At 34.2% G+C, this 21,687-nt stretch overlaps 1 protein-coding gene across 1 annotated transcript; it reads right to left on the minus strand.

Annotated features, from left to right (window-relative positions):
• Positions 1–15,965: 15,965 nt before the first annotated feature.
• LOC131076535 (PI-PLC X domain-containing protein At5g67130) lies at positions 15,966–21,356 on the minus strand. Its single transcript, XM_058013776.2, has 8 exons — positions 19,638–21,356; positions 19,374–19,496; positions 19,075–19,212; positions 18,563–18,661; positions 18,017–18,320; positions 17,497–17,717; positions 17,187–17,273; positions 15,966–16,861 (listed from the first exon to the last, which is right to left on the minus strand). Exons 1-8 carry the CDS (start codon positions 19,719–19,721, stop codon positions 16,667–16,669), a joined length of 1,251 nt encoding a protein of 416 aa, XP_057869759.1. The 5' UTR covers positions 19,722–21,356; the 3' UTR covers positions 15,966–16,666.
• Positions 21,357–21,687: the final 331 nt, after the last annotated feature.

Below are 21,687 nucleotides of genomic sequence, written 5' to 3' on the forward strand. Positions count from 1 at the left end.
GATCCACCTGTCTCATGCTGTACAATTAAAAAATAATATTAAAATATTACTTGAAATTAACTATTAAAAGAATCATTTTTCAAATATAGTAGAATTCATAATTTAAGCTACAAACTTACCATATGCTCATCAGACCCTCTAGCAGTATCTCCTCTAGCAGTATCTTGTGCAGTATCAACACCAAATGTAGTGCTAGCTAACTCCTGTACAAGGTCAAATTCAAAATGTCCAATTAAATCTTAAATTAAGAGTCAAAATAAGATCAAATTAAGTATTACATATTAATACCTCAAAGGATGTCGATGTGCGTTCAAATTGGCTCTGATCAAAATTATGAGGATAACCTATCCTAATGGTAGTGTCCACCTGCATACTGGTAACTTTTGTATTGCCTAATGAGGATTAAGAACAATTTAGGTACATATGTTCGGTTTTATTTCAATTTTATTTTCGAACGTTTTTGTTTTTGTTTCCATTTCATTTTCGGTTTTTTGTTTGTGTCGATTTCATTTTGTTAATTATCTAGGTTTGGTTTTGGTTTCTAAATTTGTTGATTACGGTTTAGGGTTAACTGTTCAAAAATATTTTAGATCAAAATCAAGAATTTACAAATATAAAAAATAATTTATTTATATGCTACTATTAAAAAAAACTAAATAATACACAAAAAAAAAAAAAAAAATACAAGAAAATTATGAAATGTGAAAATAGATGATTGAATGTGTACCTGGGATAGTGGTGGAGGCTTGAAGTGGAAACCACAGCACGGGGGCTCGTTTTTTATCTCTTCTTGTCAACTCACTGTAACGGTGAAAATGAAAAATTGTCCAAAAAAATGGTAAAAATAGAATTTCAAAACGGGCCCCCGTTTTGTTTATAAACGGGGGCCCGTTTCGTTTATAAACGGGGGCTCGTTTTTAAAAAACGGGGGCCCGTTTTATTTGGCTTCGGCACCCCGTGACCTTTCGGCTCAGGAGGCCGAACCATTAATGGGCCCCCGTTTTGCGGAGCGCGTTTTCCAACATGCAGACTTCTGCGAATTTGTGACTCATTAGCTTGCACATACCCGACTCTTAGGTCACCCTTTGGATTTCTAGCATGAAGAGGTTTTTTGTGGTATTGTAAATTATTTTGGTCAATATTTATCTATTGATAATGTCACAAATTCTATAAAATGATTGGCATTTTATAGATTTTATATTTTTATTGAAATTAATAGGGAGCTACCAAATGTTATAAAACTTTGCTCCAAATTTGGTGCTTGGGAGAGAAAAATCAATTATGAGTCCTTGCAATTTTGCATGGATTGCCACATAGCAAGGCACATCTCTTATTCTTGCCAAGGTTTTAAGGAGCATCAACAATTCCAAAAAAATGGTAACAAGCTTCCTCCCGTGGTTGAGAATGGGAGGATTAAAAGAAAGGTTTTTGATATTTTGAAGATGTGTCCTATGGGGAAAGTGAAGATATCTTCCCTAAAAGAGATGAGGATACTGGAAGTTGTGGTTGAATCTAGCTCCTCTTCGAAAACAAATAGGTTGACCCTTATGGACCAGCCTTTGACTCCTCTTCAAAATCTTTTGGCAAAGTCCAGCTTTAATTCTCCTTGATCACGCATGTCTTCCTCCTTTGTAGTGGTCTTGCCATGTTTTTGGGGGGCCTTTTTGGTTCTTTTGCTAGTTTTTTGGTTCTTATTTCAAGGTTCGTCTCATGTGGTAGTTATTTTTTCATAATGTAAGGCCTTTCAAAACCCACTTCCTATTCATAGCTTAGATCAAACGCACTCATCTTATCAAAAATAATTAATTTGATATATTTTGAAAAAATATCAATTCTATAACAAAATTAAAAATTGATATTGAAGCAAGATTAAACTTGAAGAAAACAAACTATTAAACATACTAAGATTAACAAAATAAATAAAAATATCGATTTACAAATGAACAAACTACATATTTATTTTGCTTCCATAGTTAACTTGTAAATAATATAATTTTCAAATTAATTTCAATGCATTGAAAATAATCAAACCAATTGAAAGAATTTAATCAATCTTAAACAAAAAAATATTGCTTCATAAAACAAGTTTATGCCCTAAATTATATATATATATATATATATATATATATATATATATATATATATATATTCTAACCTACAACTTTGTTCATATATATATGATTATATTAACTATGATACATATACATCATTCGTTGTAGTTAAAATGTGAAATCAATATAAACAACATTCTAATTAAATATTAGTTTATTCAAAGTATAATTATTTTCTATTACTTTTAAAATCTAACATGTTGAAATAAATAAGTAAAGGCTACATCAGTGCACTCATCTTTAACTTAGATGATGAATATTGATTATAAAATGTAAAAATAAAATTAATTAAAATATTTGAATATTCAACAAATTAATATCTTAATCAATAGTATTATACATTTATCCTTACTCTTTCACTTATTATGATATTTTACATATTTCATTATATATATATATATATATATATATATATATATATATATATATATATATATATATATATATATATATATATATATATATATATATATATATATATATATATATATATAATTTTTTTCTTATAAACAACAAACTAGCTGATACCCATTACATGCAAAGTAATAAATTCCAGCTCAAGAAAGCTTTCTAAAGCTTTTGAACAAGTTTTGCTGAGTAAATATAAATGAAACTTTTGTAGAGAATGATCAAATGGGAAATTATAAGTGCAGCTTCCTTAAACGCTTTTTAGCAGTTGATATTGAAATATGTACATTTAATTTTCCATACAATGTAAATAGAAAAAAAAAAAAAAAATCAGTGCTTCCCAAGGGGCAATAAACTCTTGAAAGAATCAATGAAAACCTTCTAACACCCCTCTCTAGTAGCAATTAAAGTCATTGGACATTCATTAGCTACAGATTTTTTTTTTTAAATTATCATAAAAGATATATTGCATCATATTAGCAATCATTATATTTGTTCTATTCCAACTAATCTGATTATCAAATTTATAACAACTCCAAGGTTATAGCAAGAGTTCTTTGCTTCACCATCATCATCAAGAAAGTGCAAAAATCTATGTATCCAGCAAAATATAGGCCAATACTAAAGTATTGGCAAAAGACATAAATTATGGAGGAATTATAACGCAAGATAAGTTAGAGCTTATCTACCATTAAATAGAAATTATAGTATTCATTATGGTAGGCAATTGAGTTTGGAACATCCCCCATCTATTAAGGAGGGGTTCTATTGCTGTATCTTTTTCATTAATGCATCTTTAACACTATCATAAGTAATGCTTCTTTGGCCTCAAATCCATTTCGCCATAGATAGATTTATCATTTGCTTCAAATCTATTTTTTCATACATAAATTTATCATATTCATGTCTAGCATTTGTTTCGTGGAAGTTTTCATATGTACATCAATGGTATACTTTCTTCTAAAACCATCTCTTTCCAAAAAATTTCAGATCATATCCAATATAATGAACATTAATATTTATTATTATTTTTCAACATTTTAATTCAAGATAAAGAGGGTGATATTATCTCTGCTAAATCCATTTCTTTTAGATATTGTAGGAATTGAAAGCAATAGTGATTGGGTACTAGTACTGGGACAACATACCATACTCAACTAATTATGAGCTTAATTAAAAAAAAATTAAGTGTTGGGTGAATTTTTTAACGTGACTAGTGAGGTTGGCATGACACACCCTCCATAAAACACTTTTGACACACCCTACAGTACCACATGAAATGCAAGCATATTGGATAGAAAGACACAAGCGTGTGATCACAATGTTCCAGCAAGAGTTTGAACCTTGATGGTCACAACAACTCCACCACTTAACCTACACACTATGGAAAGTGCCCTAGGAACTTCATAAACTGATTTAAGAGGCAAATTTATATATTTTCAAAAGTAGACATGCTTTTCCAAAACTTAAAGAAATCATTATCTATGCTCAAGATCATATTCTCACACAATGTGAAATATCTCAAAATAAGATTTCTTAAAAAAATAAGAGTTTTGCTGAGGTTTGTGTGTTTTTAAGATCAGTTTCTTTTAATCCTGTTCCTTGTTGGTGTCATCTTTTTGGTGGCTAGCTATAGTCTTTCTGATTGCTGCTGTTTAATTTTATTATTTTTTAATATTTTGTAGAGTGTGGATGTCTTTCAAAATCTATTTTTTCCTACATATTTGCTTGTAATAAGATTGAAGGCTCTTTAAGAAAGAAATAACACTTTTCACCTCCTTCATAACTTCCTTGTAAATTTGCTGACAACTTCTAGACCTTCCAAAATTTCTAAAGGAATCCCAGAAAGAATTGAAATAAATGAATCAATTTCCTGCCATAAACTTTGCATTTCATCCCATATGAGAGAATTATTATCTGATGATGCTCAAGGAGCACCCACAGCAACAGTGTCCATTTTGCCACATGAAGATTTGAATTTTTTATAATAAATGTAAATTTTGTATTGGTAGGTGAAAATTTTAATTCAAACACATAACACTATGCTATGCTCTTTTCTTTCCATGAGAATTTTTTTCAATCAAGTAGAGTGGCATTCCCAGAAATTGATGGAGATAACTTTTTCTATCCATCATTTTGAATCTCACAATCATCTTCACAGAACAAAAAATTTTAGGAACTTCTTTCTCCACAAAGATGCCAATTCACCTTTGGCAGAACATTCTCTAACATTGTATGGTAAACAAGCTCTAGAAAACTATAAATACTTGTGGTTGAGCAACTATTTAGAAAGAGTTGTTTTCCTGAAGCCCTCCATATAAAAATTTCAAAAATCTTTGCTTTATGTGGAAATGGTTTTTGAGATCATGCACAAGTTCCTCAACTGTACAGTGCCTGAGGTCTCCATGTTATAAGATCTCAGAGCTTTTTCATAAGTAAAACACCAGAAAACTACTCTTGCTTGGTCTATCAAGCTTCAGCCTCTCTAGCTTTACCTATGGATTTAGGAAAAAAATTTAAAAATGAAGTGCTAAATCTGAAATACCAGATGCCCAATAACTTTAAATGCTCAGAGTTCAGCACTTGGGCCTTTTTGAACTCTAGACCCAAATTCTAAATCTAAAATATCAAATGCTCAATAAATTTTAGTTTCTCACTTAAAAAATTTTGAACTCTAAACTCAAATTCTGAATACCAAATCTGAAATCTGAAATACCAAAACTTTTGAAGCGAGGAATTTGGATATAGTAAACAAGCTAAATCTGAAATAACAAATGCCCAATAACTTTTAATTCCTCACTTAAAAACTCTTGAACTCTAGACCCAAATTGTAAGTGTGGAATTTGGAAATCAAGACCATTTTCTTTCAGAGACATATCCTTCATTTGCAGGTGAACTTTTGCAATAGGCATGTAGTTTAGAATCTCAAGCTCTCCTTCCATTTCTTATAGCTCATGTTCATACACCCTTTGTTATGTTGGAACTCCATCAGTTTGGATTTCCTCTTAGCATCTTATCTGTGCCTTCTTTCCTCCTCCTCACCTTTATGTTCCTTGAGCCTCCTCCATTTTAATATCTCTCTCTATCATGTTTTCTCATTTCTATTATCTCTGCAAGTCTCTCTTTCCTTTCTGGCTTTAATCTCCCTAACTTGCCTTGGCAATGGCTGATTATTAGAATTTGGAAAGTATTCTTATCATTTAACAAATTTGGACGATAGTATTGCTTGGATGGTTGTTTGTAGGAGGAGGAAAGATCCTTATTTTTCTCCTTTTGTTCTTTTGAGGGTTATGGATGAGAAACCTGTTGTTTAGGGTCAGAACCCTTATTTTGCCCAGTTCCTTGCTCCAGTCAAAAGCGTTTTGTTTTTTTTTTATTTTTTTTTTCTTAATCTCCTTCCTTACGAAATTCAATCATTTTGTCTTGATCACAGACTTATAATAGATCTAAACCCTCCCCGTACTTATCTAATCAAAATATCTTGATAGACCTATTTTTCATGTTTTCTCTGCTTTGCTTTCTTTTTTTGTGACTCAAAGAATATTGCCTGTAGAATGTTTCAGTGTCTGGGTGCTCAAAATGTTGGGTTTATTATAAGCTTTTATCATTGTCTATGTTCAAAATGGAGTGCCAAGGCCAAGCCTTTGAGAGTTCAGGGTTAGTCTTCCAGAGTTTCATACTCCAAGGATTTGGGCCTTCACTTTTATTTTTTCAAATTATGTTTTTTCCCTCTAAGGCTCGAAACACCACCAAACACTGTCTTGTAGCAGCTATTGGACTACATGCAAATAAAAATGGAACATCAAAATTAAAAATTTGACATTTAAATTTTAATCATAAATTTGAATAAATATGTTTCAATTAAAAAAATTATCAATTTTTAGAATGAGCATTTGATTCTAGTTATGCGTATGCATATCAATATTGTTATGTCTTAAATATTAAGAAATAGTAAACAAATGACTTCACATTAACTTGTACATGCAATTTTAATTCTAGAGTTTGAATCACAAAAGGATTTAAGTATGAGAATCAAATTTACATATCTAGCTTAATATTTGAATTTGGATCTTAATACGAGAGTAGTGCAACTTTAATTTTAAAACTTTAAATGGCATAGCCTTAGAGTTTCAAATTTTCAATAGTAATTTGCATTTTTGCTTGTTATTAATTAAGTTGATGTTAAGAAGACATCAGGGTTGGTGTGAAGAATTCGGGGTTCGTCCCCTCAACATTTTTTTTGCATGGTTAAATCTTCAATTCAAAAGTCTAGATCAGATTAATTATAAAACTGGGTAAATTAATCATTTTCTATGTTTAAATTCTAGAATCCAAACTTCAACCACAAATTTTCAAGTGCATATAATACAAACTCAATGAACAATTAATATTGTGTGAGTTCTAATTTAATACGAAGTTTGAATTACTAGTATCCCCAAGTTTGAATCTATTATAGTTCTACGTCAAATATGTAACCCAAACATGTAAATTTAAACTCTAGTTAAAATGTCATTATGTTCTTTTGGAAATTGATTCCTAATGCCTCTAAACCTAGGAGTGCACTAAGATAAGCATGTTCAAACTTTAAAAAGACCCTTTTATACACATTGTCAAACTTGATAAATGTTTCAAAAAAAACCATTTAACTCATATGATAAGGGATGACAAGTATCATAAGTAACAAAGGACATTTGCAAATAATTTGAAATATCAATACAACTCCCAAAGAAATAATTCAATTGATTGATGAATTTCAAATTGACAACTCTCTTGATGAGCCAAGAAGACCAAATCATTTTAGAGTGAAACATGATGCGAGTCTTGAATAAGAATCAAGTAACTTAGCTAAGAAAAAATGAAATAAATGTCTTTGACATGACTACAAATATGACCAGGTAAATTACAAAACATGATTAACTGACTTAAAAATTAAGATGTCATATCTAAACCAAGTGCAGAGACACCAAGGAAACAAGACCAAATAATTCAACAAACATTCAATCACTTATAGATCCTAACCAAGAACTTTAATATCCAACTATATAAACAAAAGAAAATACAAGGAAGGTTGAACAACATGACAATAACACAACTCAAATATATCCTTCCCAGACCATATATATGAAATATAAATGAAATCCAAGAATTGGAAAATATAAGACAAGATTCTCTAGTCTTGAAAGGATATGAATGTATTGCGGAGACCATAACAATGTGCTTTCTTACAATTGGCCTTTTGAGGAGGCCTACCAACTCATGCTTAAGGTGGAAGAGAAGTTGTTTCTGATGAATAATGATGAACAAATGATACCCTAATTGGTACTGAGATGTGGGGTTAATCAGTACAAGCAAAAACTTTCTCAACACTTTATCATATTAAAACAATCCTGGCCGATTGTCTTCATACTGAACTTAATCATGGGTATATCGATTAAACACAGAAATACTTCAGACAACTAAACCGGTTAACAGAAAGTACTTAAATAGATCTCAGATCTTGATAGCAACTTTACCAGTTTAGTCATGCATGAGTAGCATTAATAATACCACAATCATTTAGCACTACATGCATATTCACCTAAACAAAGAATATTCAATCATCACATGAAAATGCACAACTCATGACACACAGATTTTTCACGTGGAAACCCAAATGGGAAAAACCACGGTGGGGATGAATACCCACAAGCTTGTTTTGAACTCTTTTGAAGTCCGCTCTGTTAGGAGCCTAGTCCGATTAAAGACTTTACAATAAGGTTCTGTTAGGAACCGATCCTATTAGAGATCACTTGGTTAAGGGATGGCTATAAACCCTATTAAAGGTTGAAACCCTGTTAAAGGTTACCTCGCTAGAGGATTTAAAGAACTCAATAAACTTGAGTCACCTAGTTAGAAGATTTACAACAACCCTGTTAAAGCTACCCGGTCAAGGGATTTTCCTTCCGTTGAAATGGTTAGAAGTCAATAGGTAAAGCTTTGATCTGATAACAACACTACTTGCTAAGGCAGATCCTTTTCAGTTCCTCTACTCTGCAATCACACTCTACAGTTTTCCACTCACTGGTCTGGCAAGTATCTCATGACTTGGATACAAAACACAACATTTGCCAACACAAACGATATCAAAACTCATTGGCCTTATAGACAAGAATTAGGTCGCTAACATAAACCCTAAACCCTAAGTATTTTAGGTTTACAATTTCAAGCGGTTCAAATCTAACTGTCCAAACACATTACATAGAATGAAACAATCTAAATAGATCTCAAGTCACTCTGCATCGTCCGATCTTCACTGCATCTCGAAAACAGTAACCCATCACATGCTCTTCATACACCGCTCAGAAGATCGCGCATTCCCGAGGTAGGCATTCGATCTCCACATGCAAAATCCTCAAGGAAATCCTTCACATGCACACAACTAACGTGGCATCCTAATCCTTATCCTTAACGTTCACAAAACACCATCGGGTGCACGGCACAGGCCATACCGAAAACCCTAAAACTGAACAGAGACTACCAACCGATAATTACACTTAGTGAACCCTGACACCGGTCCACTCCATCCCGGTTGACCAAAATCGCTTCCAATCTACATATCGGTGCATACCGGTGTACCTACTTGAGCACTCATTGACATCAATGACAACATACTTTGTCACCGCTTCATCATATGCCAACAGTTTCATAGACAATAAAGTGTGCATGCATAGCAATGGAAAGAGTAAGGATGAGAAGAGAAAGCAAAGTATAGTAAGGCATAAATTTGCATGTAATCAAAAAATAGAAACTAGGGGTCATGATTTGAGCATGAAGTGTGAATAGATATTTAACTAAGCTGGATATAGAAGATGAAGTAACAAGAAAATCTTTAGAGGACGTGCTTCAAATGTGGGTAAGTATGTCACTGTGTCAGAGTGCCTAGATGTTGTGCAAGGGTAAGGTTACATAGAGAATAATGTGAACATTGTGTAGGCTAAAGAGGGGATTTCATTAGATAGAAAAGTAAAAAGCACAAGCACCAATGCTAGAGAAAACTTGATTATGTGCAAGGTTTTCTTGAAGCCCGCATACAAGGACGATGAACAATGGTTAAGGAGGAACGTATTCTAAACTATTGAGTTTAAGAGGAAGATGTTGAAAGGTGGTCATTAACAAAGGTGGAAGTGACAACTTAGTACTACTAGATATGTAAAAAAATTATGGTTAAAGGTATGTGTGCAAACTAGGTCATACAAAGTCTCATGGCTAAAGAAGGAATAGCAACTCAAAGTGCCAAAGTGATATCAAGCTACATTCCACACTATATGATACATGGATGAGGTACTTAATGATGACATCTTAGTGGATTTATGACATGTGTTATTTGGATGATCATGAAAGTATGATCAAAGAATAATGCTTGATGAGTGCAAATAAACCATCACTATTAGTAAGGATAAGAAGAAATTTGAGTTGCTTCCCATGAAAGAGAAAGAGGTCTATGTAGAAGGGCAAAATGTTGTTTTTTCAGCAAAGAGTATCCTTAAGGAAAAAGATAATTGTACGACACAAGCCAACATAGTAGGAGAAAATGAAACCACACAACACTAAGAGGCAAGAGTTAATTGCACTACTCAAGGAGTTTGCAAATGTAGATTAGTGAAGGAATGCTAGATGTTTTATTATGGATGTGGATTATCTCGCATTATGTGGATCTAATTTTAAGTTATAATTAACCCACCATACAAAATAATTCCTTATAGGAGTGAGAACTTGAACAAGTAGGTGAAAGAACTACTCAACTGAGGCCTTTGATAAGGGGACATCGATTCCTTGTGCAATTCCTACAATACTTTCTCTGAAAGAAGAAAGGAGAATATAGGATGTGTACACACTCTTTAAGATCAATAATATCACCATCAATCATAGGCTTTCATTGATATGCATGGATGAGCTAATGGATTGCTTGAGTGGAATGCACTACATCTTCAAGATAGACCTAAAGAGTGGATAGTATTAGAACAATATTAGGGAAGGATAAAAATGTAAAAATACATTCAAAACAAAGGAAGGCTTGGATAAATGGATGGTAAATCCATCCAGGCTTTAAAATGACCCAAGAATATTTATGCAACTAATGAATGAGGTTCTAAAGCCATTTTTTTCAAGTTTGCGGTGGTTTGCCTCAATTATAATTTGGTGTTCAACAAGATGAAGGAGAAGCATCTTTTGCATGTACATTAGGTTTTCACACAAGTACACAGATAATACTTATGAATCAACTTAAAGAATTTAGCTTCATGGAGGAGCTAATATGCTTTGGATTCATGATATGTTAAGGATCTTGTGACTAGATATTATGAAGCCCACAAATTGTTCAGTGGCCTAAGACAAGAAGTGTAATGGAGGCTAGAATTTTCCATTGGTTGGTTAGCTTCAATCAAAATTTTATCAGTAACTTTAGTGACTTCACTACACCCTTGACATACGATGCACAAAATAGAAATTCCAATTGGGTAGTCACTACAACCAAGAGTTTCATGCTTTGGAAGAAGATGGTGATGGAGGAGCCCATGCTCACACTTCTAGACTCTAGAAAATTATTCTAAATCAACTACAATGCTAGTGAAATGGCAATTGGTGCTATACTAAGTTGAATAATTGACTAATTTCTATCATACTAAAATCTTTACACAAGTAGAGGAATTATTTGTTGCCGAACGACTTTGTGTTGTACATAGACTATTGGGAATTGAAGTTCATCTATAATTAGGAAAATCTCAACTAGAGACACGTGAGGTGGGTACAATATCAACAAGGTTACTCTTATTTGTTGAAGTATTGTGTAGGTAAGACCAACAAGGTTGTAAACACCATTAATAAGAGGCAAGTGTTATTGTCAAAAATTAAAATTGAACTAATGGGCATTGAGGTTGTGAAGGATTTGTATGTGACATATCTAAATTTTTTAAGTGTGCGGCACACATGTATGGAGCCCTAGGCTAGAGATAGAAACTCACATGTGGTGATTATATGATAGTGTGTCTCACTTTTTAGCCTAAGTGAGATTTAGACTAACTATTTGTTTTGTCACTGATTATGAGGGTGATAGGAAAGGAATGTCATTCTTAGATGGGGAAAGAGTATCATTAGAGAGATGATTTTTAAACAAATATAAAGATGACAAGTCATCTTGGAATCTCCACACACTCGTAATCACAATAATTATTCTTAAGTGTGTGTGTGTAGAGATTCCATCATGACTTGTCATCTTTATAGTCATTTAGAAATCCTCTTTCCAATGATACTCTCCTCCCAATCTAAGAATGTTGAATTTATTTCCTATCATGCTCACAATCAATGACAAAACGAATAATTTTGATAAGGGGTCATTGGTTTAGAGGATGGTTAGTATTATGCCATTGTGGACTTGATTTTTCATTATAGTTTTGTCATTATATAAGTGCTCTTGGGAGTAGGATATGTTCATTGGAGCATTTGATCCTAGGAGGAGATGTTAAATCATGATATGTTCCTACATTCTACAAATGTTTAGTGGGAGATTTGCTAATTTTCTAGTGAGTCCTCTTAATATTGAGTACATTGATCATTTTCTTGGGAGCTTCATGAAAGTGAGGTGTGTTGATTTTTTGACATGGATTAATCAGTTGTAGGTACTTGTGAATACTTGGAGACTAGGTGAGGTTGTATTTCTCTTGAGTTTAGAAACATTTATTGAGATGGTTACTCTTTGGAAATCTCAATGAGAAGATCAAGGAGCCTTCACTTCCAGATATGGATGTGAGTCCATGATGAACTTGAGAGGAGATTATTCTTGGAGAGAGTCATTGTGGCTTGGTGTATCCTAGAGGAGCTTTCTCATTCCCATATTGCCCATTTTGCTTTTGAATGCATTATGTTTTATGAGTTTTCATCTCATGGATATAGATCTTGAGCTATAGTTGTTAGTTTTGGAGGGTACATTTGAGGGTTTTTTTTCTGGTAATCCTATCTTTTTGCTGGGCTTGTGATTTATAACATTTTAAGGATTCTAAGAGATGTTATCGGATTAATTTCTTGCTTTTGGGAATGGATTTGAGTTTATTCTTCTTTGGTTAGAGAGCCCTAAATTCTTGTTGGTTATATAAGATACACATTTTTTGTTTGCTATATGAGATTGAATAGTTGGGTTTTATTGAGGCTTTTCAATGAGGTTTTGTAAAGGAAATCTTACTTGGTACACCTTAGTACTTTGAGGTTTTGGTAGGGCATGGTATGTGATATGATTAATAGGTTTTCTCTCTTTGATCTTGTGTTTCTTCCTAGAGGTTCATGTTCACATAACATTTGAGATGAGGTTTGCATGTATCCATTGCAATCATTGTGTTTATGTTCATGTGTTATTATTCCACTTTGTTATTCTTTAGTAACAACATTAGGGGCTCTTTCCTCCTTCATGATTGTTTGGGCATTCACTGGGATTTTGTCCCCTTTACTCTTTTTAGGCTTTGTTTTTCACCCTTAAATAGTGCATTCACCCCTTTTTCCATCAATTTGCCCCAAGGCAATGAGGGATATGCCAAAGCTAACACTTGTCCACCATGGTGAACATCTATTGTCAAAAGCAACGAACACATTTTCAAATAATGTCTTTTCCCTTGCATGGCTTCCTCTTTCTAATTTTTTGGCTTTTTAATTTTGATGGGAAAGAGAAAAAGAATTGGCATTTCAAAGTCCTCTATATATACCCTCTCAAAAATATTTGAAAGGGTTCCAGTTTATTGACATAACTTTTTCTTGAAGTTTTAGGTATTCTTCATAGCTTCTTGTAGGTTCTCTTGTGGTTCTAGGACCAAATACCAACTTTATATGACCACTAGGATCCTTCAAAAGACCTTGAAAGGGTTCCAATTTTATTTACATACAACTATTTATTGATGTTTTAGGTACTCTGTATAGTTTTTTGTAGGATGTCCTATATTTCTAAGATCATATACCAACTTTGTACAACCACTACAATCCTTCAAAGGAATTCACAATTGATATAAAGCAATCTCATACAACAACACTTAGGCTCATTCAAACCTCCAAAATTGGCACTTTCACATGTAAACAAGTTTTAGAATTTCCATTGCAATAGCCATAACATATACCTTTAATCCTTAGTAGACCTTGTATTTACAATCTATTCACAATCTCTCATCAACCAATGAGGAGTCCACAAAAAAATAGAGTGGAAACAAAAGCTAAGTCCTCAAGGACTATTCTATCCAACATCAACCTCATATGCATTGAGTTATCAATGTCTAGGTGTTAGGGTTTTAATCTCACTCGCAATTTATTTAGAATAGATGACTAGTGTGTAGATTAATTGTTTCAACTAGTTTGGTTCTCAAATTTCTAACAGTTTGTTGCAATTCTTTTGATTTAGGATACATGAGTATCATTTTAGTAACATTATGTTTAAATCTTACATAAATAATATTGAAACACCAACATTGCTCTGTTGCAAGGTGTGCACCCTTGGTCTCCTTGTGTTGTGCAGTGTAGCGCACAGGTTTGTGACATGGCTTAACCACCTCCTATGGATTCTATAAATCTAGTGGTTGCATCAAGCATTAATAAGTCAATTTTTTAGTGCAACGGCAACCACACTTATAACAAGTGGTGTCAAAGCTTGGTCACAAGTTCAAACCCCTCGCTTGCGCTAGGGGGGAATTGTTGCAAGGTGTGCACCCTTGGTCTCCTTGTGTTGTGCAGTGCAACGCTCGAGTTTGTGCAACGACAACTGCACTTGTAACATGCTCTCCATGTATCGTACGAACAACAAAAGCATATTCAACAATCAAACAAACAATTTCATCCATTGAATGTAACACTCACTTGTACACATTAAAATAAACAAATAATAATCTCATTTAATCAACATCTTTATTTAAAAGTGAATAAGGAAATCAACTCATTGACGAGTTGTTTGCATCATCACACCTATTTGTTAAGAGGGAAAGAACTATTTTTTGTTAAGTTATGTATTTATTTTTTGATAAAATAATTGCATACATACACATTTAAAAACAAATAATGAAATAATCACTTTGTTTTGATTCATGTATGTTAATCTTACTATTATAAATATATATTAAAAAATAACACAAAACTAACCAAACCTCCTCCCCTCTTACAAACAAAAAAATTACAAGTAGAAAACAAAAATATAACAACCTTTCACATTCAAAACATAATTTCAAACAACAAATAACCATAACAAGTGAAAAAACTCAATTTAAACAAACACATGCAAACCACCAACTTTCAAGCACTTTTGAACTTGCAAGCACTTTTGAACTTGCACACACACACCAAGACACCAAAGCAACTTTTACCTACACTTTCTCCACAAATTTTAGCTAAACTTTCTCCACTATTATAACAACAGTGGCATTTCAAACCTATATGTTTGTTCAAAAATAAGGATAAATTGGGTAGAAGAAATCCACAAAAGCTGAAAAAAGTTTGCAACCCACTATAGCCACTAACATCATTAAACAAAAAGTAGACAGAGAAATAATCAAGCAAGAGAGTGAATATAGATTAGGAATCAAATTAAAATACTTGAAAAAACTATCATTGAACCAGAGTTTATTCATGCAAACATGGCCTTCAAGAGTATGACAATTGGGTGCTTTACAATCTACAAATCAAATTTACCACTCAATGCCCCAATGCCACACCTCATCAACAACCTTTATAAGGAGCTTTTCCCTTTTGAAGAGAGCAATCGCATAAAGTGATCACAATGCAAGTTAGCAATCATTACCATCCACGTGGCTACTCTTCCCTACCAAAATAAGGCATTCTCTAGATTCTCTAGAACCTCATTTGCTTGTCATGTAAGCATGAATGATGTATCAACAATTTAACCAAACATGTCCAAAGCATATGTGCATACCCATTTGTGATTTATGCACAAAAGTGGTGAGTCACGTTTCTCAACTTGCAAGAGTTGTCCCAACCATTTCAAAATTCAAATTTAGACGCCAACCCGTTCCTAACTGATGATCCTCACGTGCCAATTTTAAGTACAGAATTTCATATGCACACTATGGAGTTGTATTAAAGGGTTACAAATGATGTGAAAATCAAGAAACCATTCAAAATACATATATAGCAATTACTATAGGAGCATCAATATAGCATTTATTATGGGAGCACCATTTGCTTGACTCAACATCCAAGCATATGTTCATAATTGCTTCTTGTTTTCAATGAGGCTATAAGCCATTTGAATAAAGAAAGATTCTCATTGCCTAACAAACTCCACAAAGATGTTCCTTAACACCACCAGTAAGTGATTACAAATTACAGACATTAAGGTGAGTATATCACAAAGTCAAGGTTAAGTTCAAATCCATGCACCAAGGTAAAATTTAGAGCCAAAAGAAAAATCCACAACCAGACACAAGAAAGTAGAATCCAAAAAGAGAACCCATTGCTTATATTGTTATATGAAAGTTAGGACAGAAAGCCTCCTGTTGAGATGTGCTTTCCATGAGCAGACACAAGCAAATAGAATCCAAAAAGAGAGTGAGCTCAAAAGTAGCTTCGAACTTGTGCCTGTAAAAGTATGTTCTTGTTATCTCAACAGGGGGACAAGTAATGAATGTCAGTTCTTGGCTTGCAATCGTGGGAGTTTGAAAATGCATGTCTCATTTCATTGAGTCCCCCATCTGGAAAATACAATCTTTTTTCTTATTTCTTTTCTTAATACAATATTAACACCAAGACATCTGTGGACAAACTTGGGCTCGTTCTGGGTATGAACCCTAACAGTCTGACCCACACAGCCAAGTGAAGCCCCCAAAAGAATTTGCAATTGCCGCCTTCTTCCAAGAGTAATTACTCCTAGCTCCTACCCTAATTTTGGTGCAAAAGTTCCATTTTTCTTTTGATAACAAAGCACCAAAATCATCTTGGTCTTCGCTTATGAAAGGGCTTTAGCAGAGAACTGGTAAACCGGCTAGCTGTAATCTAAATCGTGAACTGTACCTGTTCTATCTGGTGTCTAAATGAGAGCTAGATACAAACATAATAGAGATCTGAATCGATAGCACATCATCCATTCTGCTGCTCGGAAGGACGAGGAAAACAGACAATCATTTTGTCATACATTAGAAAAATGAAAATGTGACTGCAGCATACGATGATATTGCAATATATATGTACAAGACCCACAGACTGAGTAACTGGGGGAGAGAAGCCTGTGAAGTCTGCAGAGGTTGGGTAGAACTTGAGGACCCATGTGTTGCAGGAGATGATATTGAAGGAACCGATACATTCTTGCAGACTCCATTTGCTGCCCCTGGCTGCAAAACACAATTAATATTTTAAGACCCAGGAACCATATGCCCATATTATTCAACTTCATACCAACTGATGAGTTAATCATAAAATCAATACATAAAGTTGATCCTGGATCTCTTTTGATTCACAGAGCCATGAGCAAATTCTAGAACCTTTCTCTCAATTTTTTTTGATAATTCTTGATGTGGAAGGAAAGGAAAAATTCTTGATGTAGAAGGAAACCAGCTACTTGCCACATTTTTAACAGCACTTAAAATTCACTAATAGGGGCATTGGATACCAAAGAAATCATTTATAGCGAGAAAAGCAAATGCTAGAATTAGAAACCTGGCAAGCAGCAACAGTATTGCATCCACATAAAGATCTACCATTAAGCCTGTCTAAGGCATCAAAAACTCCCCCGCCATCGCTCCTCTGCACAATATGTTGGAAATCCACATGATGAAAAATTTAACATGGTCATGACTGGAAGTTCCTTGACCTTTAATACCAAACTGTAAAAAAGCAATCCAGACTTACTGTGAACCATCTCCATTCCTTCTCTTGAGATCAAACAAGGTTATCAGCAAGAAAATCTACTCTTACATAGAAGGTGTGATATCTTGGAAATGAGTCAATGATCAGAATGCCAACATACCATGTAGAAATTCACTGCAAGAAAGTTGGGTACTTTCCCTGCCGCTTGATAACAGGCATTGAGCATACTCATAAGTGCAGAAGAATGATCCTTGCAGGTTCCACTTTGATCAGGAATTGTAGTGAAGTAATTTTCCAGAAACAATGAAGCTGCATTTGAATTCAATGGGGTTGATTCTTCTCGGTTTGAACAGGACCCAGACCTGACTCCGCTATCACCAGCTGCAGATTCCTATAATTTGTGAGAAATTAATTGCGAAAGCTCTATTTTTTATGGAGCAGACATGTTGAATGAACTCCGAACCGCTAAAAAATTAGTTCTTTTAAACAGGTGCATATACAATATAATGAATTACCACCACATAGAACAAGATCCAACTCACTTGCACTCCAGCACTAGAACACACGACAATATATAATCAATCTGTAATTAATGCAAACAGAGATTCTAATACACTGCAGGTTCTATGACATGATGCCAATGGCTCTCAAGAAAATCTGTTAAGAGTTGTGTTACTCACGCTCATTTTCAACAACATATCTCCACTGATATGCAATGCCTTCGGAAGCTTCCTTTGAGGACATGGAAGTGAACACAACCAAACGCAGATTGTTGGCTACCATATATGTCACAGTCGGCCAATCTTCCCCACTCTTGGGCATTTTAGACACTGGGAACCAATATTTTGATAGCCCCGCTTCACTAAACACCTTAGTAAGACCTTTGGGGGCATGTACATAATCCTCAATAAAAATTGTAACAATTTCTGTTGGATTGGAGGTTAAAAATGTTTCTATTTCCCTCAATGTGTTGACTGCAGGTTCCTAACAAAAAACAAGAATTGTTCATGAAACTTGCAAGAAAGAAAGGAGAAAAAGACTTCTACATTGAAAACCAAAGAGCTTTTCATTGCATCCCTGTGCCTCTAATTTGTACAATTCAAAGACAAGTAGATACTACAGAAAATTTGGCATACGATCTATACGAAATTCAGAAAGTTGAAACTAATAAAAGTATGAGGAGTGAAGGTGAAAATAAACAATCTTAAAAGCACGGAGTGTCTTACAAATGCAGTAAAGTTGTAGCATTGTCCTTCAAATGAATGGCATAACCACACATCTTCCAGAAAATCATACATGTCCAGCATGAATCCCCTCACACCATTCTACACAAAAAACAGATCAAAATCACTCAGCTGATCATTAGAGTACTAATAAACATAGCACCAGAGAAGGACTGGTTGTGTAGAAAACTAAACTGTTGTCCACGGGCTAATTTTGGAACATTATTTCAAAAAGATTAAATTAGCCTTATAGCGAAATTTAAACTTCAAATTATAGCCGACCAGAGTTTTTCAATTCTAGAATCCATCAAGAATTAGTCCAGTTTTTTAATATAAAATGTACTTAAACTGACTGCATTTCCCAAGTATTACCAGTAAATGAAAGTGTATCATATTATATTTCTTATTCTTCGAAATGGGTAGATCCTACAACTATTCTGTACTCATAATCTCTTTGTTTTCAGTTCATAGAAGATTCTAATGGTTGGCTGAGCTAATAGTTAATTTTTACTCACATTTAGCTGATTAGTAACAGTATCTTCCTGGTTGTAGAATGTAACTCTTGGAGTTCCAGTATAAGACGGCTCCCCAAGTATTGAAAAGGCATTATGGGTTGTTAACCATGAATATTTGTTGTACGGCAAGCCATTAACCTATCCAAGACAAAGCACCGGAATAATCAGAGAACAATACAGATTTTAATAGCAAACCAACTTCTTTTATTACAAACAATCCAGAACCGTCGCTCCCAATTATTAGGGCAAATATATACTTGACATCATTTCTACGAAGAAAGAGAACAGGATGTACTTACTACAGAAGTTACTCTGTTAGCTTGCCCTCGAATACAAACTGGGTTGTACTCGCCAACAGCTGGGCATGAACCACAGTAGAGACCAGATCCACAGTCCCTTGCATTAGAGCACGAACTCAGCAACTACATACAAATAAAAACACTGTCAGAAACCAGGTCATATGGTGAATACCCAAAAAGAAAGTGTATCTTTCAATATGGGTTTCTTTTATATTCATTCGAACCTATTTGTTCAATCAAAGCCAACGAAAAGCATGCACAAACCTGGCAGTTTCCATTGGAGCAAGCATAAGCTGCGATAAACAGAGCAAACCCCGCTAAAAACCTGGATACCATGACTCGAAACATAGACTAGTACGAACTAATGTTTGGAATCCTTAAACCCGAAACAGATGAAGAAACAACTATTTTTTAAAACCCTTTGCTCAAATCCTCGCAGATTTTTGCCAATGCTGGGTAATTGCAAAGCAAACCCAATAACCCAGAATTTTGGCAAAGGGCAAAGCAAAAAGCTAGCTGAAGAGTAAGACCAATAACTGCACGGCTACACACGTATTTGGTTTAATGAGCGGCCTTTTGGTTTAATGTAGAGGGGCCCATAAGCCACTTTTGAGAAAGACTTTTAGCTCTAGCTAAAGAAGAATGTCTTATTACTTGACATAATCGACAAGCAAATTCAAATGACTATGTTGTGTTGTACGCACCGCCCAATTGCCCCGTGCTTTCTTCTCATCTCCTTCTCAAGTTCTCAGATTTGGTAATCCACAAAAATAAAGAGCAGACAGAGAAGCCGCCCAAACGTAAAACCAGACCACTTTTCCTTCCAGGTATTCTGCACAAGATCAGCTTGCCACCAAGTATGTATACATGTAGCAGTCATCATCTGCAAATACCCAACAATAAAACTCCATTGACTATTGGAGGGACTGTAATTCACTACTATTGCCAAAAATGCAGAAGGGCAGCAACATAGGATAGAAAGTGGCCCTGAATGATGCGAGATTGTAAAATTATGGTCGTAAACACATTTGTGAAGAGCACAATGCTACGTAATGATCTTAAGTGCAGGTTAGGGATATGTTGGCGTACATATAAAGCTAGGAAAGCAAGTCAGGGGAGCGTACTTTATCAAGTTTTGAAGGGTTTATTACAGAAGGGACATTTTCTTCTCCGTGTACTACTGGGCGTCAATGGAGTTACAGCCTTTTCAGTTTTCTCTGACAGAATACATGTGCTTCTAGACTTTTAGTAGAAATACTATACATTTTTTCCGTAGGCACGTAATTAAGTATCTAATTGCAGCATTAGATTAGAGGATTTTATCATAGTAATAGCTCATTTTTGTGGGAGGATTTTTTATCATTCCCATATAACTTTTAGTTATGTGATTAGGCGCACAAACTTTTAGGCTAAAATTTTTTTGTTATGTTATGTGATTAGGATTACAAGTTTTTAAGTTGAAATTTGTGCGATTAAGTTATGTGATTAGAAGAACAAGCATCTAGGTTGAAACTTCTTTGGCTAAGAGTCAAATATTGAGGGGTATATACTTCACCAAATTTGTCTACGGCATGATATTGGCCTCATACTTATGATGTCAAGGTCTTGCACTCAGCAAGACTTGATCTTTGGTGGGCTTATTGAGCAATATTCAACTTCACCAATAAATTAAGGGTGAAAGGAAAGTATACAATAAGGCTTCCAATGCTAATCAATCAGGTGAGTGAATGCAAAAATAATCTTACAAACCCTTAAACAATTGTAGATTAGGTGCACATGTACCTATCATATTTAAACAAGTAAAACCATAATAGCATATTTAGGTGGGAAAACCCTTTCTGGGAAAAACTCCACACTCCAAAAGAGAGCTCAATTTGTATTATAGCAACAAAGAGTTAAAATACAAAGCACAAAGCTAATGCTCTTTAGGAGTAGATACAACACAGAATTCTAGAGCAATCTTAATAGTATGATGACGTCTCAGAAAATAATCAACTTGTCTTATAAAATCAACTAAGGCACCAACATATTTATAGAGCCCAACATGAAGAGGTAGGCGCCCATGTGTTCCAAAACCATATTCCACACCTAATAGGTAAGTAGTGTCAAAAAACAACTTGCCATTTCCATGACACGTTGCACATAGCAACTTCTAAGTCACTAACACCTATCTCATCCAAAACGGACATCTCGCCTAATGCAATGCATTTTCAACATAGAAATTATTATAACTAAGAATAGGTGCCTTCCTTACCTCACATCACTTGTCAAAAGTGAACTCCACCATAAATGTCAGTTGTTAAACATTAACACG

The sequence above is a fragment of the Cryptomeria japonica genome, chromosome 3 (assembly GCF_030272615.1).
Source record: "Cryptomeria japonica chromosome 3, Sugi_1.0, whole genome shotgun sequence".
NCBI lineage: Eukaryota > Viridiplantae > Streptophyta > Pinopsida > Cupressales > Cupressaceae > Cryptomeria > Cryptomeria japonica.

Excerpts from the sequence above, each read along its gene's own strand:
- LOC131076535 (XM_058013776.2), bottom strand. The coding sequence starts at position 19,721 with ATGTTTCGAGTCATGGTATCCAGGTTTTTAGCGGGGTTTGCTCTGTTT. Across the intron at positions 19,497-19,637 it reads GCTCCAATGGAAACTGCCAG|TTGCTGAGTTCGTGCTCTAA; the intron begins GTTTGTGCATGC and ends ATTTGTATGTAG. Across the intron at positions 16,862-17,186 it reads ATACTGTTGCTGCTTGCCAG|CCAGGGGCAGCAAATGGAGT; the intron begins GTTTCTAATTCT and ends TGTGTTTTGCAG.